This window comes from Podarcis erhardii (assembly GCF_964252035.2).
Source record: "Podarcis erhardii genome assembly, chromosome: 6".
In the NCBI taxonomy this organism is placed as follows: domain Eukaryota; kingdom Metazoa; phylum Chordata; class Lepidosauria; order Squamata; family Lacertidae; genus Podarcis; species Podarcis erhardii.
In genome coordinates, this window is record NC_138510.1 from 48,760,462 (window position 1) to 48,779,802 (window position 19,341).

At 45.8% G+C, this 19,341-nt stretch overlaps 1 protein-coding gene across 4 annotated transcripts in view; it reads left to right on the forward strand.

Moving 5' to 3' along the window:
* CELSR2 (cadherin EGF LAG seven-pass G-type receptor 2) overlaps window positions 1-19,341 on the forward strand; it is a 110,410-nt gene that overhangs the window by 50,360 nt on the left and 40,709 nt on the right. For all 4 annotated transcript variants that reach the window (XM_081866385.1, XM_081866387.1, XM_081866386.1 and 1 more), the window contains exons 3-5: window positions 5,498-5,720; window positions 17,329-17,444; window positions 17,755-17,843. In XM_081866385.1, coding sequence (XP_081722511.1) covers window positions 5,498-5,720; window positions 17,329-17,444; window positions 17,755-17,843 — 428 coding nt within the window. The remainder of the gene's footprint in view (window positions 1-5,497; window positions 5,721-17,328; window positions 17,445-17,754; window positions 17,844-19,341) is intronic.

Below are 19,341 nucleotides of genomic sequence, written 5' to 3' on the forward strand. Positions count from 1 at the left end.
TGGGGGGGGGGAGGGTTTCAGTCCTTATGGCTACATAGCTAGGCTTGACAGTGTGTGGGCAATGCCTAATGAAATCCCAGAAGCTGGAGGAGGGGGCTCAAATTCCGATTTCCTCTACATGTTGTGAGGCTTTGGTGCCAGGCTCAGCTGCCTGTTCCCCCACCTCCGCTTGTAGAAGCAGAATGAACTATGCAAATTAAACAAAGATATGCAAAGTGGCTTAATCTATACAGACTAATCTGAATTGTGGTTACTGTTATGGCTTATGTGGCAGTGGCAAATCAATGAATACAAAGGTATGAATGCCTGCTATCTATGTGTAGAATCTTCTGATTCCTCCTCCTCTTCCACACACTCTTGGGAAAAACCTTTTTAAGATTTGTGGTTTGCAAATTATAAGTTTGGCTTGCTTGGCACTATACCATGAAAGTCTGTCCCCTTCTAATTTCAGCTTTTGCCCTCTTCTGCTGCCAGGCCTTGCTTTTTAACCCCATGGTCTCCTGCAGTATCTCCAAACCACCCCTTGCCCTGGGAACCTGGAAATGAGTGTAAACCACATTAAAATAAGAAGCTGCCTAATATATCAGTCCTCCTTATTGCCAGCAACACAGGGGAAGAGGGTTTTCTTTCCAATAACACATGATTTGGAAGTGAGCATTGTGTCTTTGAAGATGTGATCCCACTGTTAAGCAGTTTCCATGATTATCAAAGCAGGCTGCATGCGTGCTTGTGGGGCATCTTTGTTCTTTTCAATCAGAGCCTGCTACATTTGCAAACCTTTTGACTAGTCAACTTTTTCACCAAAGCAGGCGGGATTTTCCAGAACTCTGGGAAATTAGACTGAGCGGTGCTAACTCAGCTTGCTGTCCAAGGTTTACACTCTTAAAATTCAGCCCCAAACCTGAATTTGTGGACAAAGTGAGGTCAGAAAAGAACAGTTTCGTTTATAAAATTATTTTTATAACCCCTTTCATTCTTAAGAATGGCTCCCAAGAAAGGAGGTGAAGAAAATAAAACATTTAAAAATACTTCCTATAATATGTATGCATGTGAATATATGTGTGTTTGCACACAGAACACTTTGTCAAAAGGCAGGGACTATATATTTCTGTCCAGAAACAGTACCTGAGATTATGCTCTGGTGTTAAGACGAGCTTCTAATTTGTATGCTAATTTTTCATTTTGCTTTAGTGATAAGTTCCAGCCACAACCAAACTCAGGTTAGCCTCTGGGATAAAGTATAAACTGATATCAAAACTGTTAACTTCAAGAATCATAGAGTTGTAGAGTTGGAAGGGAATGTGAGGGTCATCTAGTCCAACTCCCTGCAATGCAGGAATCTTTTGCCCAACAGGGCACTCGAACCCACAACCCTGAGATTAAGAGTTCCAAGCTCTACTGACTGAGCTAGTTCTTAAGATCTTTGATACTGTCCTAAAGAACTTCAGCCCTTGGGCTCACAAGCCCTTGTATGATTTTAGCCATTCTGGCTATAGAGAAGAGTTAAATAATGCAAAAGAATATAGTGTTGTGGTTTGAGTGTTGAATTATTTCCTGGGAGACCAGAGTTCAAATCCCCCTCAGCTGTGAAGCTCTTTGGGTGTAGAGAGCCAGTGTGGTGTAGTGATTAAGAGCGGTAGTTACGTAATCTGGTGAACCGGGTTCGCGTCTCCGCTCCTCCACATGCAGCTGCTGGGTGACCTTGGGCCAGTCACACTTCTTTGAAGTCTCTCAGCCTCACTCACCTCACAGAGTGTTTGTTGTGGGGGAGGAAGGGAAAGGAGAATGTTAGCCACTTTGAGACTCCTTCAGGCAGTGATAAAGCGGGATATCAAATCCAAACTCTTCTTCTTCTTCTTCTTCTTTGGGTGACCTTGGGCCAGCCAAGTATCTCTCAGCTTGACCTACCTCACAGGGCTGTTGTGTTAAAATTGGAGTGTGGGAAGAGCCATTTTGCTAACTTGGAGAAAAGTTGGGACATCAATGCAACAGTAAAACAAAATAGCAAAATAAATATGTCAGCATTGGATAGCTCTGTAGGTTAGAGAATGGTGATGATAATGCCAAGGTTGCAAGTTTGATCCCCATATGGGACAGCTGCATATTCCTGCATTGCTGGGGGTTTGACTGGATGATACAATTCCACGATTTCATGTTAACATTTGTCATTAGAGTAACCAACTTCACTAACAACACAGAGAAAGTGGGAGAAGGAGATGGGGGTGCTAGCATTGCCCTGTCTCCCTCCTTGAGTTCAGGTGGGAAGCACCTGCAGTGGGGAGCCTGCTCCATTTGTTTCGTGTTCCTGTGCGTTGCCCCACCCCCAACTTGTGAAGGGCAGTGGGGGGCAGAGCTAGCACGCTTCTCTCAAACTTTCCCATTGTGTGCTGCTTTAACCAGGAAGATAGATGCCTCAATAGGGCTATGAATGATGTACACATCCACATTTTGTGATGGCTTCATCCTGAGGCCAATACCTATTGTTTTGCTGATTTGAACCACAGATCTGAGGACAGGACCATGGCCTTGAGCTTTTGGGGGGCCTCCCTGCATAATTGCTGTATTAAAAGCTTTGACAGGTGAATTAATTAAAAAGAAAGAATACACCAGCTGAGCTCCAGTTACAGATAGGTAGCCGTGTTGGTCTGCCATGGTCAAAACAAAATAAAAAAATTCCTTCCAGTAGCACCTTAAAGACCAACTGAGTTAGTTCTAGGTATGAGCTTTCGTGTGCATGCACACTTCTTCAGATACACTGAAACAGAAGTCACCGGACCTTTCTATATAGTGAGAAGGTGGGGAGGGGTATTACTCAGAAGGGTGGTGGGAATGGGTGATTGGCAGATAGCTGCGATGAGCCTGTTGACGACTCTTAACGACTGCAATAGGTCTAACAGGAAAAAGCAAGGGGTGAGAAGGTGAAAAATGGCTTTGTCATGTATAATGAGATAAGAATCCAATGTCTTTGTTCAAACCAGGTCTCTCCATAGTTTTAAGTTTGGTGATAAGTTGCAATTCAGCAGCTTCTCTTTCCAGTCTATTTCTGAAATTCCTTTGTAATAGAACAGCTACTTTGAGATCTTGTATAGAATGTCCTGGGAGATTGAAGTGTTCTCCTACTGGTTTTTCTGTCTTGTGGTTCCTGATGTCGGATTTATGTCCGTTTATTCTTTGGCGTAAGGTCTGGCCTGTTTGTCCAATATAGAGAGCTGAAGGACACTGTTGGCATTTTATGGCATACACAATGTTAGACGATGAGCAATTAAATAGTCCCGAGATGGTATGTGTGATGTTGTTGGGGCCAGTAATGGTGGTGTCCGGGTGTATGTGGCAGCAAAGTTGGCATCTGGGTTTATTGCAGGCTCTGGTGCCAGTGTCCGTGTTAGGTCTGGTTGTAGTATTATTGTGGGTTAGGAGTTGTTTAAGACTGGGTGGCTGTCTGTAGGCAATGAAAGGTCTTCCTCCCAGAGCTTGAGAAAGAGAACTGTCATTGTCCAGGAGAGGTTGTAGATCTCTGATGATGCGTTGTACTGTTTTAACTTGGGAGCTGTATGTGATGACTAGAGGTGTTCTGTTATTTTCTTTTTTGGGTCTGTCCTGCAGCAAGTTCTCTCTGGGTATCAGTCTGGCTCTGTTGATCTGTTGTCTAACTTCATCTGCTGGGTATTTTAGTTCTAAAAAGGTTTGCTGTAGATCTCTTAGGTGAGAGTCTCTGTCTGTAGAATTGGAGCAGATGCGGCTGTAACGTAGTGCCTGGCTATATACAATGGACTGTTCGGTATGTTTGGGATGGTAGCTAGAGGCACCAGCTGAGCGTTTGGCTGTCATCTCCCATCAGCCCATGAGCATCTTTGTTGCAACACCAAAGCTGTTGCATCTCAGATTATTTTTTATTGCCAGCAGTTGAAAGGTTTGATCTGGTTCTTGGCAATTGCCCCTTATAGGGACAAACCCCTCAACTTACCATATTTCTTTCCCTATCTCCAAAGGAACGGTTAAACACCCAGTTGCCTGTATTAGACAACCCCAGTGATACCAGAAGCTTATCGTATTGAAGGTTTCAAAATCATACATACCGTGATTCAGTGATATGTGTCCTATTTCACAGTTACTTTCTAGCAAATCCCTACTCTTGGTTTTCTCTTTCTCCTCAGCTTTATGTAAAAAATGCTGCCTCTTGCAGAGTTTGTCTTTGGGGAAACTTTTCCTCCCTCCCAAAGCTTTATTAACTATGAACCCCCCAAATTTGGGATCCCTCCCATTTAGCAAACATGACATCAGGAAACCCATGACCGTTTCCTTCTGGAATAGGACTGGGCGATATCTGGTTTACAACATTGTGATATATCACCAGCTAAACATTGCAATGTATGATATATCACAATGTCTGAAATAAGGATGGAGCCATGTAGAGGCATTGGCTGGCTTCATGGTTTTCCTGCATTGTGATTTTTGCTCTTGTGATTCGCTGTCCCTGCAGGAGGCAGGGAAGAGCAGAACTGGCAGAGTTAACAGGGGCTGCAGGAATCGATAGAAGCATTGGACGTCTTCACAGTTTTCTTAATTGTGATTTTTGCATAGTTCACACACACCCACATCATGATTCGCGATATATTGCCAGGTCAAAAACTGTGAAACCGAACTCATGATATGGACTTCAAAACGGTTTTGGGTGATATATCAATATTTTGGCCAGTCCTGTTCTGGAGCAAACAGTGGCTGGTGAGGAAGGATAATGTATTTCCCAGAGATGCGCTCAGATGCAGAGCATAATCCTGAGCATCTTGACTGAGAAATGAGCCCCAGCAAGTTCAGTGGGATTTGCTTCATAGCAAGTCCGGTTAAGAGTGCAGCTCTAGAGGGCAACCCTAAGCATTCTTACTTAGAAGTCAGTCCCACTGCTTTCAGTGCTGCGTAGGATGACACCGTTAAACTCTTCCTGGTTAAACTCTTCCTGGTTATGCTCTCGCTGAGTCTCTTCCCTGCTGCTCCTTATTGCTGTCTGGATGCTTCTGCTGCCCCCTTTGTGCAGCTCTGCCTGCTGCCTCTGCTGCTCATCTTGCAAGTTGGTGGAGCATTTGGTGGACTGGCCCTCTGGAGACTGGCCGGCTTCAAATCCCTGCTGAGCCATGAAATGCATTGATTGGCCTTTGGGAACTTATCCTCTTAGTCTCTTAGTTCCCAGTATGTGAAATGGGAATATTAATGATCCATCCCACGGGGCTCTGGTGATGATGAATAAAGATAAGGTTTTAAAGCACTTTGCACTTCAGCAGTTTTTTATGAGTTACCTAGCAAGGGTCTGCCCGTAAGCAGCCTGCGAGCGTCAACGCACATCCTTCCAGAGGGCCCTGCACTGCATCCCTCAATGTTGGTTGGCCTGGAGCTGCTTTGAACTGTTTCCTTTCCTGACCATGAGAAGGTTGGGGCCTGCGTGGTGAAGCTCCTGTATATTTGTATTGAAGCTACTGATGGCTGCTCTCTGCTTCTGCCGCAGGGGAGAACTGCGAGGTGAACTCCCGCCTGGGTCGCTGCACCCCGGGGGTCTGCAAGAACGGCGGCACCTGTGTCAATCTCCTGGTGGGCGGGTTCAAGTGTGACTGCCTGTCAGGAGACTATGAGAAGCCCTACTGCCAGATGAGCACCCGCAGCTTCCCGGCCCACTCCTTCCTCACCTTCAAGGGACTGCGACAGCGATTCCATTTCACCATCACCCTCACGTAAGTAGCTCTTGGCTTTGGGGCCGGGCCGGGGGGGGGGGGGTTGGAGCGAGTCCAGGGCAGAAGCTGCCATGCCCCCAAACATCATTTTGCTCTTTGTAGCACTCTGGATTAGGAGGCATTGGGACACCTCTGCTGCATTTATTGCTACCATTTTAAAATATATATATATTATTTTGACATTTAGAAACCCACACATGTCATACAGTGTAGGCATAACTACACAGGGAATAACTTGACTCACATCACCTACTGAGTGAGATCGTGGCAGAGGCAAGATTCAAATGGGATTTCCTGATTTGCGTCCCTGTTTGCCACTATTCTATGCAAGTTTTCTTTTTCTTCTTCTTTAAAAAAGCAAAACTAAAATAAATGTATTCAGGAAAATCCCAGGGAAGAAGACTGGGGGCTCATCTACACTTTTACTTGACCTGTATTTTGATTGAACCATGTACCAATTAATTCCTCCGGGTCTGAGAGCTTTTATTGTTGTTCTGTGGCTGCGCCTTGCAAAAATCCTGTCCTACCCCCTGAATCAGCTCTTATCAGATGCACAGAAAATCTGAAGAGAGATTTTGCTTAACTGAGCTTCAGTTCAGTGGGTAAGATTAGATTTTTGCAAGGAATATCACAGAACAAAGAAAAAAGCTCGCAGACCTGGGGAACAAATCAGTACACAGTATGATCAAAATACAGATAAAGTGAAAGTGTCGATGCTCGCTCTGTGTGTACATTAGCAGCTTAAAACACTGCAAGCTTGTTCACAACCGCGCTGCATTTGAAATCTCATTTTGACATCATTGTACATAGCAATATGGCTGGATGTGTCCCCAAGTCTGCAGCTGTCTGTCCACGCCAGTGGGAAGAGGAGGCATGGATGTCTTCATATGGCTTATGTTTTCAAATGGGATTGGAGCTGGTTGTTGGATTGATTATTGATTATTTAATTTCTATACCACTTAGAATATAAGAAATACCTCTAATCAGTATAAAAAAAAAAACCAGAAACAGACAACTTAAACAAAATATTTCAAAAATGCAGAGTTACATATAAAAGGGTTACATTAATACAAAGTTACTAATATATAAATATCAATAACAATTCATTTCCCGTCTGATGTACCCTTCCTTCTCCGCCTCCGGGTTCTCGCCCAGGGTCCAAGCAAACTTCCAGGTCACCCACAAGAGTCCCACAATGGGAAGAGCCCCTGGACATCAACCCAGCCCCCCACCCCAGGCACGCCCATCAGGGGCAGCTCCAAAATGGATGACATTTCCTCAGGCTGCCCACAACTGCGTCCCACCCAGCCACAACCTCCATACCCATCTCCAGGCACAATAGGTTTGTTGTTGAGTTTCCCAGGGGGCCCAAAGGATGGGGAAAGGGCTCCTTCTTCACCCTCTGCCCTCTCCTCCTCCAGCTCCAGAGTATAGGTGGTTTAGGGCAAAATGCATCAAACAGCAGCATTTCTCAAGAAACTACAGGATAGGTCTGGAATACTGCTTCACAAACCAGTGGTGGGAGTGCACTAGATTCAGAGTAAAGGGGAGTGTGTGTGCACAGCCTAAGAGTAAGAAGACCCACTGCCACTGCCAGGTATCTTCAGAGCTCCTAATCATTGTAGAAAGAGGATTCCTTCCTCTTGGGTGTGCATGCAAACAATTTTCCTTTTCTTTTCATTTTCTGGGAAATTGATAATTTAAAAGGCTCCCACCCTACCTGTAATTCATATTTCTCTGCTGAAGCTCCTTTAATTAATATTTATCTGCTGAAGCTGGAAAGTAATCTCAAGAGTCTGTTTTCTGGCGACAAGTCAGACAAAATCTGACAAGGGAGGCCATCCATCACCAAGTCTGAATTCTGCCAAACAGTTCTTTGAATAAACAGCCTGTGGTGAAACAGGTTGTATGTTTCAGTGTTGCCCGGTGAAGGCAATTCCAGTCAGGTTCAAATTTCAAGTTGCTAGGTCTCAATGAGAAAAACATTCCCACTCCTTCTCTCATCTGACAACTAAAAATACCAGTATTCTCAGTGCTGCCAGCATGGAACAATTAACCTGCTCTCTATGGAGACAGCAGAGTCTCCTCTGGCCCCAGGCTTCTCCCTCAGAAAAAAAAACTTCCCCATTTGATTATGAACCAGATGTTCTGACTCCTCTAAGCTGAAAATAATAACACAGAAGGTTTTTCCCTCCATCCTTTTTACTGTACAGCAGTGTGGTATGTGGGTATTACTGAATGAAGAAAAATTAAATCGCACAAGCTGGATTTTTCTTTAAAAAGAATAATTGATGCTTCCAAATCTAGAAGAAACAAGCAGGCAAGAGTTCTCTTTTGCATGCCATGAACAAGGATGGAAAAGGAGATTTTTTCAATAATTCTCCATCTGTCCCTTTGCTATATGTATCCCAGATCATGGGGAGGACAGGCTTTCATAGAATTGTAAAGCTGGAAGTGACCATGAGTTGGTCATCTAGTCCAACCCTCTGCAGTGCTCAGTAATCTTTTGCCCAGTGTTGGACACAAACTCACAGTCCTGAGTCTCATGCTTTACCAACTGAACTATCCCAGCTTTGGGTTAAGGTAAAGAACCATGTAATCAGGCAAGCCATCATGAACCCTAGTCCAACCCCCTGCAATGCAGGGATATGCAGCTGTCCCGAACCTGCAACCTTGGCGTGGTCAGCAACAACATGCTAACCAACTGAGCTATCCAGCTCTTCCTTAAAGTTGCAGTCAGAGCCCTTATGAAGGCATCTCTTGGACAGAGGCTGAAGGGGCTGAAGAGAGGCCTCCTTGTTCACCTCTATGCTCTTGCTTCTCTTCAGCGTCTCAGGAGGTGACGTGGGTAGAGCCAGAAGCAAGGGAGGCAAAGAGATAGATGATAGATAGATAGATAGATAGATAGATAGATAGATAGATAGATGATAGATATCTTACCCACCTATATACTTCCACCTCCTATCTTTTTGAAAACCCAAGGATTTGGGTGAGGTAGCCATTGCTTATGTGACTTCTGTTGCGTAAGCAGGGAAGGATAGTAACCAAGGCTGCTATTATTATTATTATTATTATTATTATTATTATTATTATTATTTATTTGAAGAGGTACACTGCTTGTGTTCAGACTATGTGTTGACCTCACTGAAACTGACCTTGGAATGTGCTTTCAGATAAGCTAGCTCCAGAGTGTAGACAGAATGCAAATCCAAAGCTTGTGAGCAACAATATGAAAGTGTCTCACATTTGTTTATGGGGTGTGACATTAAATTCCACCCAATAAGTCCAGTGGTACCTCGGCTTAAGAACTTAATTCGTTCCGGAGGTCCGTTCTTAACCTGAAACTGTTCTTAACCTGAGGTACCACTTTAGCTAATGGAGCCTCCCGCTGCCGCTGTGTGATTTCTGTTCTCATCCTGAAGCAAAGTTCTTAACCCGAGATACTATTTCTGGGTTAGCGGAGTCTGTAACCTGAAGCGTCTGTAACCTAAGGTACCACTGTAATTAAAATCAACAAAGGACTCATCCTTGCAGTGCTTATTCTCCAACTCTTCACCTTGCTCAGAAATTTTAATAATGGTTTACTCTTAACTTTAATTTTTTGTCCTAAACATACACCTTCCCCACTATTCTGATTCTTTGCAACATTGGATGCCAGCCTTGTTCTGTTGCATCCAGTGTTTTTTTTCTGGGGGGGACACAGGGGGACGCATACCCCTAAACATTTTGTGGATCTAAGATTGTCTTCATTGAGAGGCAGTATTTCAATATGAGTAGGAAAATGAGAGCACCCCTAAACATTTTTTTTAGGAACAAAAAAGCACTGGTTGCATCTATTTTAGATTCAGTATTGGTCGCATGATCTTTTGATTTATTTTTTTAATCAGAAACTTCTAATTTCTGCTTAGTACTTTGCTCCAGAGGTTTAATCTCAGGAAGAAAAATATCTTTCCATTTTGCGAGAGACAAAGATGGAATATCCTCCGCCTGATTGTTATTATCACCTCCTCCTACAGCCAAATTATTTGTGGCTTCTGTGAGACATGGTATGATGCTGCTCCTTCTTCTTTTCTTTCCCCCCTCCCATGCTAATATGCAATTAGTGCTAATTGTTTATTAGAATGGGAGGAAAAAGAAGATGAAGAAGCTGTATTGTACAATATTATAGCAAAAATAATTCCAGTGATTACAAAATAATTACACAACAAATAACTTACTTACATTGAATGGAGAACCAAACCTATTCCATAGGAAGTCACTGGGAGCAGCATTAGGTGATTTGAGGCATAGTGTCATCAGGATGCTGTTGACATCTAGCTATACTTCCTTCTTGCTTCTGAAGCAGGAGAGCCCGTGACTTTTTTGAACCAGTGCCTGGATGCATTGGTGGTCTGGACAAGAGTAAGATAGAGACTGTGGGTGAGTGGTTCTCAGTTCCAGGAGTTGGGGAATTCATTGGTTCTTGAGAGGAGTGCACTCCTTCTGAAGGAACAGACACATACATGGGGGCCATTCCTAGATCCATCTTTGTCACTTGAGGCTCAGGTAACCTCTGTGGTGAGGAACAGCTGTTGTCAGCAGAGGTTGGTACACCAACGGCATCCTTTTCCTGGCCACTGAGATTCATGAATTGGTTAGCTCACAATTGGACTACTGCGATGTGCTCTGTGTGGAGCTTTTCTTGGGAATGATCTAGATCAGGCTTCCTCAACCTCGGCCCTCCAGATGTTTTGAGACTACAATTCCCACCATCCCTGACCACTGGTCCTGCTAGCTAGGGATCATGGGTGTTGTAGGCCAAAAACATCTGGAGGGCTGAGGTTGAGGAAGCCTGATCTAGAATGCTGCATCATATTATACCTGTGCAGAAGGCACTGCTCTAGCTGCTGATCAGCTACGTTTGTTCCAGATCATGTTTAACATATAAAGACCTGAACAACCCAGGACCAGCTTCCTTGAAAAACCACGTGGCCCTGTATAGAGCTGTAGGACCACTTAGATCACCTGGGATAATTCTGCCTGTGGCACTGCACCCTACAGAATACCATAGGGCAGAGAACAGAGACCTCTACCTACCCTTAATCCCACCCTGACATGCCTGCAGTCTGCCCCCTTTTTGCCTTTACCACCGTTGGAGCTCTGACATTGGTCGGGGTCAGGAGAACTCAATAACAGTGTGCAGGGGAAGGAGAGGAGTGGATTGTTCTGTCTGGCAAGTGGATATGCTTGTGCTGTGACAGAACAATTGCTCTAGCTCCATGTTGAATTCCTCCCACCATCTTTAACAATGGAGATTCAAATTAAAAGTTTCTTTCCATTGTTCATGCAGAGAGCAGTTTTAAAAAGAAACAGGTTGAAGTTCCAATTCAAACATGAAGCTAGCAATAATAATCCGGAATACCTCTGGGCACAAGGTGTGCAAAACCTGTCACTTTACTTCTGTAGAGTTTTCCATTATGCTTTTCCATGAAAAGTCCGTAGGGTTTCTTTGATCTTGTTTTTCCAAATAACTGCTGATCACATGGGGTTCCTGTCCCTCTGCTCCTGCAGTGGAAACACTTGCAACAAACTGATGTGAACTATGGCTGGCTGTATCACAATTTCGATTTTATATTGCCTAGCTCTTTTTTCACTTTTGTTTAGTTTCATATTTCTGTGCTGCTTTTCTGCTAAGATTATCAAAGTGGCGTACGGCACGAAACAAAGTGCACCAGAGTACAAATCAATTATATTAGTAAAACAGCGGCAGTGAAAATATGGTGAAGACAGCAGTACAAAACTCCAGCAGCTTGCATTAAAAGTTTTTTAAATGCGTTTAAATTTGGCTGGAATTTTTAAAAAGTCTTTTAAACTTTTAACACCAGGAAGGTTGTTGTGTAGACCATACAGCAGACGATTCTGTAGTTGGGCATGTGCAGTTGCGGATGGCAATGTGTGCACAACTGTACATCAGAGTGCTTATTCTATTTAGACTGTGCATCATGCTAGCAGATGCCCCCACACTGAGAGGTATGGTCCTGCATGCAATGCAGCCCCTGCTTCCCCTCCGCATCCGCCACCCAACTTGTACAAGGATTTGCACACCTAGTTGCCATTCCCCGCCCTCCGACGGAATGTAAATTTGACAATCTAACAAAAGCCAGGAGGAGATAATTGTCTGCACCAGCAAAACAACTGTATCTGTGTCAAGAGCTGAACCTGGCAGATTGCCGTGGCATCCCTTCTTCCTGGGAAGCATGTGCCCTTGAATGGAAGAGCAGGGAGAAGAGTTGTTTCCCAGTATTATTTGAGGGAGGGCATGCATGTTTGGAGCGGTGGGTTAAACCACAGAGCCTAGGACCTGTCAATCAGAAGGTCGGCGGTTTGAATCCCCGCGATGTGGTGAGCTCCTGTTGCTCGGTCCCTGCTCCTGCCAACCTAGCAGTTCGAAAGCACGTCAAAGTGCAAGTAGATAAATAGGTACCGCTCCGGTGGGAAGGTAAACAGCGTTTCCGTGCTCTGCTCTGGTTCGCCAGAAGCGGCTTAGTCCTGCTGGCCACATGACATGGAAGCTGTACACCGGCTCCCTCAGCCAATGAAGCGAGATGAGCGCCGCAACCCCAGAGTTGGCCATGACTGGACCTAATGGCCAGGGGTCCCTTTACCTTTACCTATGCATGTTAACATGTGTGTGCCTGCCTCACTGTGAAAGTGTATCAAAGCGACTGGGATGAAAGAATGGAAGAGAGGAGCACCTGTTCCTCAGGGACATCTCATACATACAAGAGTCATTTCCTGATGTTAAATTTCTTGATGTTACATTACGTAGGGCATACATGCCAGGGATGCATGGCCTCTTGCCTTAGGCTCCTACCTATCCAGACGAAGATGGTTATATTGCCCAGAGTTGTGGAACTGTTTGCACAGCCAGCCTCATCATGACAGTGAATGACAGGTCTGGCCTCTGTAAAAAGGTAGCTACTTTCCCCAGGATTTGTCTAGCTTTGTGATAATGTGCTGACCTGGGGAGCTGCCACACATCTATTTATTTGCTGCCAAGGGTTGTGGGGATCCCACCACTCACTTTCCAGCTCACTTTAGAACTTTTCCAGACCTCTAGTTCAGGCTGGAAACAAGGGACACAGCAGTCACTGCCCAGTGTTTTCCTCTCCTATCATCAACATCTCTCTGCTAACAACACCCGGAAAGGAACCTCCTCCAGGGGGAAGCCCAGCAAAGGTTTTATCATTGGTAAGCCTCATTTCCCATTCTTTTTTCCATAGATAGGATGTTTCTTGGCAAAGGGCATTATGCACTTGGGTTATGCTGATGGTAACACAGAGCGTTCCCTCCTTTTTCACGGCTTTGCCCAGTCCATAATCCCTGCAGCTCCATCCCTATTGTTAGCCAAGCACAAAAGAGCCAGCCAGCCAAGGCCTCTTTGTCCCTGGACAAGGGTTAGTTGGAGCTCCCCGATTTGCTCTGCATACTTGTCACACTACTGTGATGGGGGACGGGGATGCGGGGGGAGCTGCCAAGTGCTGACAGCCTATAATGAAATCAGCCCACAAAAGCAACACAGAGTATGGTCACCAGGGAGGGGAAGGCCTGCCGTGCTCAGATGAGAAGCCAATTTTGCGACCCTGATAAGGAGCAGTGGCCAATGGCCCTATCATTTCAGAGAAAAGCGGCGGTGTAGTAGAATTTTATAAAATTATTCATGGCATAGAGAATGTGGATAGAGAAGTTTTTCTCCTTCTCTCATAACATTAGAACTCATGGAAAACCTATTGTCAGGGAACTGCCATTGGAGCCAGAGGGAGAGGGAGGGCTCCAGAGGGATTCCGGGGAGCGTCCCGGGATGGGGAGAAGCAGCCTATCTTCTGGGGAAGGATATCAGCGTAGCACCAGTGGAGAAGGGGGGCAGATGGGGGAATCAGCGAGGCGGTCCCATGACTCCTCGCTGGGGACCAGCAGGGAGAGCACGGGTCCTCCGCTGCCCACACCCTCCTTGCGCAGAAGGCTTCCGCGCAGGGAGAGTAGGCAGAGACTAGGCGTCCAAGAGCTTCTTTGCTGGAAGAAGTTCAAGAAATGCCCACTGACGGATTCTGCCAGCGATTGAGACAGCCACGGGCGAGTGGCTGTCCGGACAGAAAAGGTTCACTCAGGCAACCCAGCCAGGTGTGGCGCCGATTTACGCACGAGCAACCCCTAGAACCATCACACCTATGAAACTGAATCTCAGAAGATTCAGGACAGATAAGAGAAAGTGCTTCGTCACACAGTTAATGTATGAAACTTGCTCTCCTAGGAGGTAGTGATGTTCCCAACTTTGACAGCTTCAAAAGAGAATTGGGCAAATTCATGGACGACAGGGCTGTCAATGGCTTCTAGCCACAGTGGCCATGCTCTGCCTCACACAGATGGCTGCAGAAATGCTTCCGAATACCAGAGGCTGGAAACCACAGGAGGGGAGAGGGCTTGTGATGGAATCCTGCTTGCGGATTCCCTACAGGCATCTAGTCTTGTCACTGTGAGAACAGGGTGCTGGACTAGGTGGGCCATTGGTCTGATCCAGCAAGCTATTCTTGTTTTCTTATTCCCCACCTAGTTTCTTGACTTGCACCGAATTCAGTTATGTTCAAATAAAGATGATTGGCAAGATGGAGGTAAGCACATGAGAAGATGCTTGCTGGGTTGGGCCTGCTCCCACAGTGGCCCCTCTTTCCTCACAGCTGCTGCCACAGGAGCATCTGAGGTGCCGCCATCTTGCCCTGGATGAAGTGAGAAGAAACTGTGGCAGCTTTTTCTAAGCAAACAAGTTGTCTTTTCTGTACTGTAATAACGTAACCCCCCCCCCCCACGATTATGCCTTTTGCTGTAATAATCTTACGTAAACTGCTTTGTGAGGTCTGCCTGAAAAATGGTGTACAGGAAAAAGGAAAAAAAATGGCAATAAATAAATAAATAAATAAAGGTTCGGTAAGCTTCGTTGAATGTGTGAATCACTTCCTACAACAAAAAGTCCCAGAGCAATTTCAAGAACAAGACTAAAATACAGCAATAAAAATACATAAAAACATTGAGTAACAACATCTAATGCCCAAATGCCCAGGAAAACATCCATTTCTTGCTGCCTTTCCTCCTAGGGGAGCTGCTCCATCATTTTAGTTGCCCCTTTCAGACCCTTTTCCAGGAAGCACTAGAGTTCCTAAAATATGAGGGAAGATGACACAATTTCCCTTTAGCAATTTGGCAGCAGAAAGAGGATGGAGCTGTGTGGCACCTACAATTGGGATCAGGCTTGTTTATCAAGACCTTTTAATTCCCCTATTCCATTTTTCCATCGCTCTCCATTCCTGACCTGAAGACATGAAGCTATATAGCACAATACCAGCAACCGCATTACTTTTGCTCCACCAGGAAGGTTGGCAGGAAGCTAGAAGGAAAGGAAGCTCTGTCTGCAGAGAATCAGTATGTCAGGTTGTAGTCCTTCAGTTAAAGGAACGCAGGACTGAGCTTAGCTCTGCTAGGACTGAAAATAAATTTCTGAGTTGAGCATGTGCTCAGAGGTGTCCTGTTCCTTAGTTCTGTGTTCCACCAGCCTTGTTTTGGTTGGTGGAACTCAGGTTCTAGGGGGGAGGGAACAAAGTAGACCCTGCAAGTCCAAAGTCTGCCCACCCCTGCGCTACAACTTGTGAGTCTTGAATTTGTGTTTTGGGAGGCGTTGATGGAGTCCTTGTAATTATGTGCAGCCGCCCATCATCTGACAACAGCAGCTATTTGAAATTCCACACGGGCATCTTCCTGATGGGTCTATAGAGCCTGTGCGGTTGAAGAACTGCTTTTGTATGCTCAGCCTCCACACTTAGCCCCTTGCTCTCGTCCCTGGCTCTGTTTACTCACAGAGCCACATGCAGCCAAAAGGAATGAATGGAGGGTTGAGGAGGGGGAAGGGTGCCAGGATGAATCACGGTTGAGCCAGCCTACTTGGGCGCTCCTTTGTGTGAGGGAGCCGCACACCTAATCACAAAGGAATGCCTTTGTTAGGCTAGGCTTACTTGCTTCGGGAAATCATTGGCAACCTAGCAACACACAGCTCAGGGTCAGGGTGACTTCACACATGGCAGATTCCTTCACCAGGTATTCCATGTGCAAATCCCGCATGTTGCTTGTCACACGCAGGTCTGTTTACAGCAGCACACATACATGCAGGAAGAGCTGCCAGCTGCTTGGTGCCTATGACCTGCCTCTGTGTGTGAATGCATGCAGAGGATAAAAGTTTAGGGTCCCAGGATCCGCATGTCATATATACAGCTGTACTGTGTGTGAGTCTGAAAGAACCAAAAGGTCTTTGCTTTCCTAAACTCCCCGCCTCACAATCCATAAAGAATCTTGTGTTACCTTAAAGACTAACAGATTTATTAAGGCATACACTTTCATGGGGACTTCATCAGATGCAGGATGTATTACTCTGAATTGACATGCATGGTTGTGGGTAAGGTGGTTGAGAATGCAAACAGTAAAGTCAGAAGGCAATGAAATACAAAAAGTACCGAGACAGTGATCATTACATGATTAACAGTGGCCATTGACAAACCACTTGATGCTAGCACAGACACCCTACCACTGGCAAGTCAATAGTGTGATAAATATCCATTGTCCTGATTCAGGCCATGACTGCTAACATTGAACTTCTTGATTAATTGTAATCCAGCAGTTTCACATTGCAGTCTCCCTCTCAAGTTCCTTTGTTCAAATATAGACACACTAAGGTCAATTGCAGAGTGTCCTGGGACATTGAAAACTTCCCCCACTAGGTTTTTTTTTGCAGTGTCTGATGTTAGCTTTGCATCCATTAATTTTAGAGAGACTGGACTGTTATTCCTGTGTAGAATGCAGAAGGCCATCATAGGCTAGATGATGGCATATGCCGGGGTGGAAGGACATCTGGCCTGTGTGCTAAACTTGGCTCGCCAGGGGTTCAGAGTTGACCCACAAGCCGTTTACCCCAAACCACACCATATGTAGCTTCAGGTGTGGGGCAGATAGAAACGTGGCTGCCAGTGCACAATTGGGAGCCTTGACTGTTCATTAGCAAGGGAAAGCAGGTCTTGCTTAGCTCTACTGTCCATCCACTGATGTGTGGTTGAGCTGAAGCCTTCTGGATTGGGTGTGTGTGGTGGAACCTGATGTCATTGTGGTGTCAGGTGAATGACAGATAGGCAACCCCAACCACTTGCCAAATTCAGCCTGCAAGGCTAGATCCCGATAAGGAACTGGCCTGCCGAGCCAAAAACATATCCTCCAAAATGTTGGGTCCCAAAACTGGGATGTGCATCTTCCCATCTGTGCATGAGATCACAGAGCCTAAAAGCTGTGCTGGGGGGTGGGGCTGTGCACCGGAAAAAAATGTGTTTGTGCTGCTGTACTTCTGTGGGGGGAAATTGGATGTCCGGTTTTTCTGGGACACTATGCAAAAAGGTTCTCCACCCATGGCCTATAGATTCTGCCCAGACAGGCATTATATTTGTTGCCTTCCCATCAATCACCTGAGCTCTGTCTACTGCCTTGTCTTGAGATGCTGGATCCTGGGTACAGGGGCTCACCATTCTCTTCTGTTTGGCAGGTTTGCCACTAAGGAACGGGATGGGCTGCTCCTCTACAATGGGCGCTTCAATGAACGACATGATTTCGTCGCCCTGGAGATTGTCCAGGAGCAAGTTCAGCTGACTTTCTCAGCAGGTATGGTTTCCTTCCAACCCCCTTGGCTTTTCTGCTTCTGCTCATCCCACCTTACGTCCTAGCAGTGTTGAAATTCCCTTGCCAGGCCTTGTTTTCCTAACCCATCAGCTTCTGCCTCTTACCCCATTATCTCCCAGCCTTCCTATCTCTTCCCCACCTCTGCTGCAGGATTTTACCTGCCCCAGTGCCCGCCACTGTTAGCGTAGGTGCTCCTCCTTCAGAGCCCTTATGGGAAATGGTGGCAAGGAGAGGCATTCTCTTCTCAAGAGTCTTTTCTCCCTCTCTGAGTTGTGTTTCATCTCTCCCTCAGGAGAGTCAACAAGCACGGTAGCCCCGTTCATCCCTGGGGGCGTGAGTGATGGGCAGTGGCACACCGTCCACCTGCACTACTACAACAAGGTAAGTCTCACTGGATAGCTCAGTCGGTAGAGCATGAGACTCTTAATCTCAGGGTTGTGGGTTCGAGCGCCATGTTGGGCAAAAGATTCCTGCATTTGCAAGGATTTGAACTAGAGGACCCTCGTAGTTCCTTCTAACTCTACAATTCTATGATTATAAGACTCTTTCATCCTGAACAGGCCTGCTGGTGCTGTGCCCAGCTCATCTCCCCCCTCACTTTTAATTCAGGGCCATCTGCATACATGGCACTTTACAGAGAAGAGGGTTGACAGGTCCCTGCCCCAAGGCACTTACAAATAAACATGGGCGCACTGGAGGAAGCATGTGGCAGGCAGTGGAATCATGAGCAGGCAGAGAGGAATATGTGATTACCAGTATTTCAAGCCCATGTACTTTGATTATTACAATAAGGTGCAGGGACAAGGCCAGGCATGGGGAGCCTTTGGCCCTCCAGATGTTGCCAAACTGCAACGCTCATCAGCCAGTGGCCAGGAATGATGGGAGCTACATCTGGAGGACCAAAGGGTCTCCATGCCTGGACTAGGGAAATGATCCACCAGCTTCCTGAAAAAGGTGAGGTTTGAGGAGGGAGATGGTTTCATGGAGGCATTCCAAGAAGCAGTTCCAGGGACAACAAGGGGAAATGGACAGAGTCGTTTTAAGGTTCAGGGGACCTTTGGATGGTGAGGGTGGTGGAGCTGATCAAGCAAAGGTCACAGGAAGGGCTGTGCTGGGAAATAAGCACAGAGAGAGGATGGAGGTGCAGGGTCTCTGGGTACCAGAAGCTTGTGAGGGATCTGAGAGTAGGCAGGAAGCCAAGGTAGGGATTTAAAGATGGAAGTCACATGGTCAGAGCAGCAACAGAGGTGAATATTTTTGGCAGCAGAGGTCTGGATGCATGTGAGTGGGAGAAGGTGAGACAATGGAACACCAGTGAGATGATTCCTAGTGTTGTGCCAAAAATGTCTTCTGCTTCTTTTTACTGTTTTTCAGCAATGAATTAGAAAATAAGTTGCATTTGAAAATTATCACAGGGGAGGGAAAATATCAGCAAAATATGCAGGGTTGATTTTTTTTTTACATTTCTTGTTTTCAAGGTGGCCCATGGATGTGTGTGAGTGTCCTTTTTTCATTCTACAAATCATCTCTTTGATGGGCTGCCCTCTGCAGCCTTCTTGGGTACCTATGCTTCCTGAAACCCCCATAATATCCTCAGCTGGACTTTCTAGCAGCCTCAGGAACATGGGGAAGCTGCCTGTTGATGACAGCTGTTCGTCTTTTTCAAGTTTAAAGAAATTGGCATGGAAATGTTTTTAAAAGCTAACTGGAAGAACTTCCCTTTAAAACAAAACAAGCAAATATGCCAGTCTCGGGCTCTTGGTGGTTAGCCTCCCCAGCTCAGGGGAAGAAGTGACCTATCCTTCAGGGCTTTTTCAGATCAGAAAGTGCAGAGCCAGTGTGGTGTAGTGATTAAGAGCGGTAGTCTCGTAATCTGGGG